The sequence below is a fragment of the Equus quagga genome, chromosome 10 (genome assembly GCF_021613505.1).
Source record: "Equus quagga isolate Etosha38 chromosome 10, UCLA_HA_Equagga_1.0, whole genome shotgun sequence".
In the NCBI taxonomy this organism is placed as follows: Eukaryota; Metazoa; Chordata; class Mammalia; order Perissodactyla; family Equidae; genus Equus; species Equus quagga.
The window spans coordinates 66,411,161-66,420,963 of record NC_060276.1 but is presented as its reverse complement, the minus strand read 5'-3'; the positions used below and the strand labels follow the sequence as shown (position 1 = coordinate 66,420,963).

The window sequence follows — 9,803 nt, the reverse complement described above, 5'->3', positions numbered from 1 at the left end:
GGACTGCCTCTCCAGGATCGCCGCAGTGTGCTTCCAGCGCATGCGCTGAGCACGCCCTCTTCTCTCCACCGCCACCCACCACCACCTTTCCGAGGCTAGCCCGCCGGCCTTATTCGCCTCTTCCGCAGTGACCAGGTCCCTTGCCTGTCCTGCTTCTTCCTTCTTTCCTCCCCTTGGTTACACCGGCTTCCACCACCATCCCTCCCTCATCCCATCCTTCCTTCGTCAATCCCTCTCCCATTCATCTTAGCCCAACATTTCATTACCGTCTTCCTGTTGTCTGCCTTTATTCGCTGTTATCCTAGTGGACTACCCTTCCATTCTTGGCCTTCCCTGCCAGTCTGCAGCCCTACTGGGCCTCTTACTTCTCTCCTTGTGTGCCTGATGTTGCAAATTGTAAAAAATACTGCAAAAAAATGTAAAAAAGGTATTACATCCACACAATCTTCTCCAAAGCAGTTCTCAAGCTGGGCTCAACCAGCTCGTGTTGGGCAAACAGAACACTTGATTGATGATGAACCCGCTGAGAAGACCCAGAGACAGGGAACCAAAAGACCCCTTGCACAGAGCAGAAAGGGCAGGAGTGTTCAATCAGTTTGGAGGCAAGAAGCAGGATGCAATGCCTTTTTCTTTCTCTTCACAACCCTGGTATTGCCCAGACATTAAAAATACTGTTCAGTGTCCTTCACTGCTAAATACAAGGCTTGTTCCTATCTTCTGAGAGAAATTCACATATTAATTTTAAGAGCGTGGCATCATTTATTCAATGGGCTCTGAAATAGATTCCTCTTTGGATGTGAGGAGGAGAGAATACAAAATAATATTTTGTTTCTCTTTATAATATTTTACTTTGGTGGCTGGTTCTTCTTGCTCTCTAAGAAAGCCAGTTTGGAAATATCAAAAACTGAGACCCACAAATCCATAAATCCTGAGACCCATAAAATGTGTACATCATCATCCTCTCTAATTAAGAATGTCATACATTATTCAGAGAAACAATGGAAGTTTGTGTTTTTTACATAATATGCACAAAAAGATTATGCAACAATGTGCAATATGCAGAAAGAAAAAAAGAAATAGGGATGACTAAAGTTATAGTAGTACAAAGAACCTCTCCCCTAGATTAAAAGAATCATTTGTTATTGCACAAAAGTTAAAAGAAAATTTTCCCCAGAATTTTACAACATTACTATAACAAACTTTTTTATTTCTTTGTGTTCTCTTTTTTGTTGTGTTTTATTGAGATATAATTCCCGTGTCTTACAATTTACCAACTTAAAGTGTACAATGCAATGGATTTTAGTATATTCACAGAGTTGTACAGCCATGACCACAATTTTAGAATTTTTCGTCACCCCAAAAAGAAATCTCATGCTCATTAGCATATCTTTGTGTTCTTTCAATTTTTGTTTAAATATGTAATGTTTTAACATCAGCATTTTTATAGATGTGATAATGTGTTGTTTTAACTATTTTTCCAAGTTCCTAATTATCATCTTTATTATTTTTAATAAAGAGACAGCATACCATTTTTTTAAAGTATTGCAAAATTGAGGTCAGCACAGAGTAATTCTTGCAGATGGAGTTACTTGCTCTTTCCACTTCTCTTCCTTTTGACAAAACTTACCTAATCTACTATGGTCCCATCTGAAGAGAAATTCAAGAAGGAGGCACAGCTTGTAAATCTTGAGCCTTAGAAAATGCTTGGCGCCCTGCGCCTACCTATTTGTCTGAACTTCCCTGTTCACAAGCAGTTCCTCAGGAGGGGTCAAAGAGAAATTTGAGGAAGTCTACTGTATCCACTCATCTTAAGCTAACATTCTGAGGCTCTATTTCTCTTTTCCCCACCCTATACATTTTGTAGGAGAATGACCCACTTTTAGAGGATGTGATAGTTAATTTTATATGCCAACTGGCTAGGCCATGGTGCCCAGATATATGGTCAAATACCATTCCGGATGTTTCTGTGAGGATGTTTTTGGATGAGATTAGCATTTAAATTGTTGGACTTTCAGTAAACCAGATAGCCCTCCATAGTGTGGGTAGGCTTCATCCATCAGTTGAAGGCCTGAAAAGGACAAAAGACTTACCTCCCTTGAGCAAGAGAGAATTCTGCCAGCAGTCAGTCTTTGGACTTGGAGTGCAACATGAGTTTTTCCTTGGGTCCTCAGCCTGACAGCCTTTGGACTTGAACTGCAACATTGGCTCTTCCTTGGATCTCCAGCCTTCTAGCCTACCCTGCAGATTTTTCACTTCCCAGCCTCCATAATCATGTGAACAAATTCCTTAAAATAAATCCAGAAATCCATATATATATGTGAAAAACCACTGCTGTAGCTGTCACCACCATAGCTGATTATTGGCATACAAAGCTGGTGAATGAACACCAAAATGTTATTTTATTTGTGTGGCAAGTCTGCACAACCCATTTTCCAACAAGAAGAGAAAAAATGTGGCTTGAAGATATCACATTTGCCTTCCAAATCTCGAGGAGTTGATCCTAATTGATGGACCTATTTTGCCTTCAGAACTATGGCTGCAAGGGAGTATAGAAAATGGACTTTTTGACTTTCCAACTTCTCAAACAAGAAGGAGAATTAAATGAAGATTGAATGGGCCAATCCAGAGTACCCAGCTCAGTGGTACCTACAGTAAAGGGAGTATTCAAACAGGAGTTGGCAAACCTGGGATGTAGTCCTAGCTCTGGTCACTGTCTTTATTTGATCTTGGTAAGATTACTTCTCTTGGGCCTAACAGAGTTTATCTAGTAGTTATTGGAGAGAAAGATTTTAAGCAAGGGAGTGATGTGGTTGACTTTGCATTTTAGAAAAATCACTTGGTCAAGAATTGATGTAGGCCTGCTTTAGAGTATTAGTGGAATGGAAAGAAATATGACACGTCTGAGAAATATTTAAAGGGTTGAAGCATTTTAGAATGATAAAAGGTTTGATTCATTAAGACACCATAACAATTATAAACATATTATGCACCTAACAAAAGAGCCCAAAAATACATGGGAACAAACTGACAAAATTGAATGGATAAATGGATAATCTAACCATAATAGTTGGACACTTGAATACTCCACTCTCAATAATGGATACTACACATTGACAGAAAATCAGCAATGATATGGAAAACTGGAATAACACTATCAACCAATTGATCTAATTGATGTCTATAGAATGTTCGAACCAATAGCAGCAGAATAAACATTCCTCTCAAGCACTCATGGAACATTCTCCAAGACAGACAATATGCTAGGCCATAAAATAAGTCTCAATAAATGTAAAATTATTGAAATTATATAAAGTATGTCCTCCAATCACAATGGAATGAAATTACAAATTAATAACAGAAGGGAATTCACACATATGTAGAAATTGAACATTACATTCCTGAATAACCAATATGTCAAAGAATTAATTACAAAGAAAATTAGGAAATACTTTGAGATAAATGAGAAAGAAAACACAGCATACCAAAATTTATAGGATGCAGCCTAAGGTGGTCCTCAGAGGTAAATTTATTGCTGTAAACACCTATATTATAAATAAAGATCTCAAATCAATAACCTAATCCACCACCTTAAGAAACTGAAAAAAGAAAAGCAGACTAGCTTAAAGCAAGTAGAAGGAAGTAATAAAGATTAGCATGAAAATAAGTGAACTAGAGAATAGAAAAACAATAGAGAAAATCAACAAAACCAAAGCTTGGTTCCTTGAAAAGATCAGCAAAATTGAGAAAAATCTTTAGCTGGACTGACCAAGAAAAAGAGAAAAAAGACTCAAATTTCTAAAATTAGGAATGAAAGAGGGTGCATCACTACTGACTTTACAGAAATAAAAGGAATATAGGGAATACTATGAACAGCTGTATGCCAATAAACTAGATAACCTAGATGAAATTGACAAATTCTTAGAAAGACACAAACTACCAAAACTGCCTCAAGAAGAAATGGAAAATCTGAATAGACCTATAACAAGTAAAGAGACTAAATTAGTAATTTAAAAACTTCCCACAAGAAAAGCCCAGGCCGAGATGGCTTCACTACTGAAATCTTCCAAACATTTAAAGGAGAAATAGTATCAATTCTTTACAAACTATTCCAAACAAACAAAACAGAAAAGGTGGGAAGACCTCTAAAGTCATTCTTTGAGGTCAGTATTACCTTGAAATGACAACCAAACAGAGATATCGCAAGAATAAAAAAAACTACAGATTGATTGATATTCCTTATCAATATGGATGCAAAAATCCTCAATAAAATGGGGCTAGCCTGGTGTCATAGTGGTTAAATTTGCATGCTCTGCTTCAGCGGCAGGGGGTTCACAGGTTCAGATTCCGGGCACAGACCTAGCACCGCTCATCAAGCCACGCTGTGGGGGTGTCCCATATAAAATAGAGGAAGACTGGCACAGGTGTTAGCCACAATCTTCCTTAAACAAAAAGAGGAAGATTGGCAACAGATGTTAGCTCAGGGCCAATCTTCCTCTCTCACACACAAAAAATCCTCAACAAAATACTAGCAAACCAAGTCCAGCAGCATATAAACAGGATTATATCCCTTGAACACGTGGTTAGATGAACATGTAAAAATCCATGTTGTGCACCACATTAACAGAATAACGAAAAAGCCACATGGTCATCTCAGTAGCCACAGAAGAATTTGACAAAATCCAATGCACTTTCATGATAAAAAATGCTTAATAAGCTAGGACTAGGAGGGAATTTCCTCAACCTGATACAGGGCATCTAACAAAAGCCCGAAGCTAACATAATACTTAATAGTGAGACTGAAAGCTTTCCCCTTAAGATCAGGAACAAAACAAGGATATCCACTCTCACAATTTCTGTTCAACAATATATTGGTGGTTCTAGCAAATGCAAAAAGTCAAGGCAAACACAAGAGAGGAAGAAAAATCGTTTGACAAAATCCAACACCCTTTCATGATAAGAACATTCAACAAACTAGGAATAGAAAAGAACCTCATCATCTGATACAGAGTATCTATAAAAAACCATAGCTAACATCATAATTAATGGTCTTAAAGACTGAAATCTTTCCTCCTAAGATCAAGAACAAGACAAGGGAGTCCACTGTCACGACTTCTATTCAACATTGTACTGGAAGTTCTAGCCAGGGTAATTAAGCAAGAAAATGAAATAAAAGGCACCCAAATTGAAAAGGAAGAATTCAAACTATCCTCTACTTGCCAATGACATAATCTCCATAATCTTATCTATAGAAAATCTTAAGAAAGCTATTAAAAAACTATTGGGACTATTAAGTCAATTCAGTTCAGCAAGGTTGCAGGGTAAAAGGTCAACATACAAAAATCACTGTATTTCTATACACCAGCAATGAACAACCCAAAAATGAAATTAGCAAAATATTTCAATTTACAATAGCATCAAAAATAATGAAATACTAAGAAAAAATTTAACAAAAGATGTGTGAGACTTATACACTGAAAACTACAAAACATTGTTGAATGAAAATAAAAACCTAAATAAATGAGACAGTATTCTGTGCTCATGTGTTAGATGATTTAATATTGTTAAGATAATACTTCCCAAGTTAGTCTGCAGACTCTACAATCCATATCAAAATCCTGGTTGCCTTTTTTGCAGAAATTACCAAGCTGACACTAAAATTCATATGGAAATGCAAGGGACTCAGAATAGTCACAACAATCTTAGAAAAGAAGAACAAAGTTGAAGGCCTCACTCTTCCCAATTTCAAAACAAAATACAAAACTACAGTAATGAAGACTGTACGGCACTGGTATAGAGATAGCCATATAGATCTATGAAGTAGAATTGAGATAAGTATATGAGAAACTAAGGAAATGAAGAATGACAGTAATTAACTCCAGGAGTCAAAAGGCTGGGCATGTAATGAAAAGTGATCAGAGGATTTATGGCTCAGCCACAAGTAGTATTTACATAGTTACAATTATGTAATCCCTGGATATTGATCGAACCATATTAGAGAAAGGTAAAGGAGGGCGTGGGTGGAGTGGAGAATTCAAAGTGTGCAAGTGCATGAGGTGGACCAAAAGATGGTGTAGGTAAAAGAGGGCTAAATGTTCATTCTCTGAAATGAAAAATCACAGATGTCTAAAGTTGAAATATCAGGAGATCATAATATAAGCATTATTCATAGTTATGGCTCTTTAACTCGGTGTGCTTCAAACTGTGAATTACAATCATTTAGTGAATTGAGATCTCAGTTTAATGGGTCACCACCAGCATTTTTTACAACATGAATAGAAAACATCAAAAGTACATCGCACACTTAAGGGTAAATTTTTCTTCTTAAACTTATTTGAGTTATAGGACACATATATGCATATGTATATCCTCTATTGTGATCTAATATGTATTTCTTCCTCATGTCTTAATGTTGTTTGAAAATCAATGCTTTAAACTATGGGCATGTATTACTTTAATAAAAACATAAACCTAAAGAGGGATTTAAACATGATAATTAATAAGGTTAATTTAATAAACATACATCAAATTTTGGACCACAGAGAGAATTTTGGCATTTTGAAACCATTTATGCAGCACCATTTAATTGTTTAGGAACAAAACTCATTTCATTACTCTATATGTGGCAACTGCTCATGCTCTTTGGCTCTAAGCTTTTATTAGTTTTTGAAGACATTTTTCTTTGTGGTTGCATTTAAAGAAGCAGTTGCACATTCCAATCAAGTCATGTTAAAAATAAAGACCAAAAGGGGCCGGCCCGGTGGCGCAGCGGTCAAGTTCGCACGTTCCGCTTCTCGGCGGCCCGGGGTTCGCTGGTTCGGATCCCGGGTGCCGACATGGCACTGCTTGGCAGCCATGCTGTGGTAGGCGTCCCACGTATAAACTAGAGGAAGATGGGCACGGATGTTAGCTCAGAGCCAGGCTTCCTCAGCAAAAAGAGGAGGACTGGCAGTAGTTAGCTGAGGGCTAATCTTCCTCCAAAAAAAAAAAACAAAAAACAAACAAAAAATAAAGACCAACTGCTACATTCACTATTCTTATGTCTGTGTTTCACCAAATACTTTTGTACTGGCTGCCGGAAAAAAATTCACACACAAAACATATGGCTAACTAGTAACTTAAAGACAAGTCTTTATTGTGGATTTTTTAAATTACATAACCTAAAATCATTTCAAAAATTTTAAAGCACAGAGAAGGAAAATAAGGAGAAAAAAGTCATATTCAATCATATAACCCCAAAAAGGCTACTGTTGATATTTCAGTGTCTAGTTTTCCATACTTGTTTCTATATCTATATTAATGAACATGTCCATAAATCCTTATGAAGTTTATATAAGATATAAAGAATCTGAAAAACAACAGAGAGGAAATCTGTCCAATATTTAAATTATGGCTTTGCAATTTATTTTCCAAATTATATCATCTTCTTCTTACTGAATGCTTCACTCGTGTTATGTTTTACAACTTAAATGGCAGTGATTATGCTGAAAACTCAGATTCCTACAATAAAATAGGCTAAATTGTAAGTAAATCTCACTGTGGCATTTCACAGACTTTTTTTCTGTCTTATGTATCTCATATCTTTACGGACATTTGTATTTTTTTAAACAAAAATAATGAATTATTTTAATTTGTTATAATTTGTTTCTTTCATTTACTGGATTAGATACATCTCACACATACTTTTCCTAACTCCATAGCGGATATATAAAAACTGGTCATCTACTAGACTGCAAAGAAGGCCTAAGTCTTTATACGAAATCCTACGGGGCCCGTAATCTGAACAGGGAGGGATTCGAACTGGATTTAACGACCCAAGTGTTTATTTTTTAACAAATGGAAAACACCACCTCTCAGCCGTGCTTTCACCTTTAAGGATAAGAGGAAAACCAGGCGAGAGAGGCAGCTGGACCGCCTGTGACACGTGAATGAGGCCGTGTGCAAACCTGTGTGACGTCGCTGAGGCCCCTAGAGACAAACGGCCACTTCTCTCTCAGCCACCTATGGGAGTAGCGCCGGGGCCTCCGGGCAGCGGTAGACCCGCACACCTGAAGATCTCACCGCAGCCATGAGCAGTAAGGACTGCTTCAAGGGTGGACGCTCTGGCCACTGGGCCCGGGGATGCCCTAGAGGAGGAGCTCGAGGGCGCGGAGCTAGAGGCCGTGGCAGAGGTTCTCAGGGCACTTCCACCACCCTACCTGACATCTGTTACCGCTGCGGTGAGTCTGGTCATCATGCTAGGGACTGTCACCTTCTTGAGAACATCTGCTACAACTGTGGGAGAAGTGGCCACATTGCCAAAGACTGTACGGAGCCTAAGCGAGAGAGGGAGCAGTGCTGTTACACTTGTGGCAGACGAGGCCATCTGGCTCGCGATTGTGACCGTCAGGAACAGCAAAAGTGTTACTCTTGCGGCGAATTAGGCCACTTTCAGAAAGACTGTACCCAAGTCAAGTGCTACCGGTGTGGCGAGACCGGCCACGTGGCCATCAACTGTAGCAAGAAAAACAAGGTCAATTGCTACCGCTGTGGCAAGTCCGGACATCTAGCCCGGGAATGCCCCACTGAGGCTACCGCTTAGTTTTTTTCCTTTGTCCTCCCCTCCTTTTGCTGAATGATAATTATATTATTTTCTCTGAAAGCTCTTCATTGACCAGAGGTTCACAGATAGAGGCTACTCCCAGGCTAGTGAGCATTAATTACCGTGTTAAAGGAGAAAACAGCTGGAAAAAAATCTCAAAAAAAGTTATTCACTTTTAGATGTCTTATAATTAATGTGTTTCTGTGCCACTGGAGAATCTGGTTATTGAACAGTCATTCTGAACATTAGGCAGCTTCTAGGTCTTTGGACGTCTTTTGATTTAACATTTAACAGCTACTGTGTTCCAGCCACTATTGGAGGATTTGGGACTACGTCAGTGAACAAATCAGACCAAGTTTGAGAACACAGGCCTAGAATCTATTAACAAGTAAAACAGCGTGTCAGATGAAGATAAATTGCTATGGAGAAAAAGAACACCAGGGAAAAGCATAGTGAGTGTGTACGGAGGGGACAAATGGTTCTGTCTTAGATACAAAAGGCACCCTGAGGAGACGGCATTTCCTCAGAGACTCATCACCCAAATAAAGCTGATTCTAGAAATGTCTATGACCTTGCCAAAGTGACTTTAATTTTATTATATGTCGATTGCTTTGAATTATCTGACCACATCAGCTTTTAAATAACACCAAAAGACATCACTATCTGGCCCTACATAAAGTGTATAGTTTAATGAAAATAAACCAGAAAAATATGTATAATGTGTGGAAGTAGCTTTGAGAGAGAGAGCAATGAGGAAAAATTGACCAAACAAAAAACCTTAGGAGCAAACTGTGGACATAAAGATATCAGCGACAAAGTTTGGACTTACATATTTTTAACAATCTAAGAAAACAGGTATAACCACTAAGATTAAACATAGATTGGGGCTTTGGTAATTTCAATAATACACATTTTCACAGATACAAAAATCATATTTATATTTAGGAGTTTCTGAAAAATGTATTTTCACAGATATAAAAATGTTCAGTTTTATATGCTGGCATTTTAAAAAATCAGATCTGGAAAACAAGTGAAGTTCTATAAAATAGAAAAGGCACTTTTAAACTCTAAAACTTGGTATGGGGAGGTAGCTATTGTGGCAAGCAAAATTTGAAGTTGTAATGAAAAATGATTTAGAAAATGACAATACTACACATCAAACCTAGGATGTGATAGAATTTATAACAGAAAGGATAGTGTAGAGGGTACAATTTTTGGTCCATAA

The 9,803-nt window shown here is 37.8% G+C and overlaps 1 protein-coding gene across 1 annotated transcript; it reads left to right on the top strand.

Moving 5' to 3' along the window:
• The first annotated feature begins 8,065 nt into the window (after nucleotides 1–8,065).
• Nucleotides 8,066–8,578, top strand: ZCCHC13 (zinc finger CCHC-type containing 13). The gene has a single exon (XM_046673512.1). It carries the CDS (start codon nucleotides 8,066–8,068, stop codon nucleotides 8,576–8,578), a length of 513 nt encoding a protein of 170 aa, XP_046529468.1.
• Nucleotides 8,579–9,803: the final 1,225 nt, after the last annotated feature.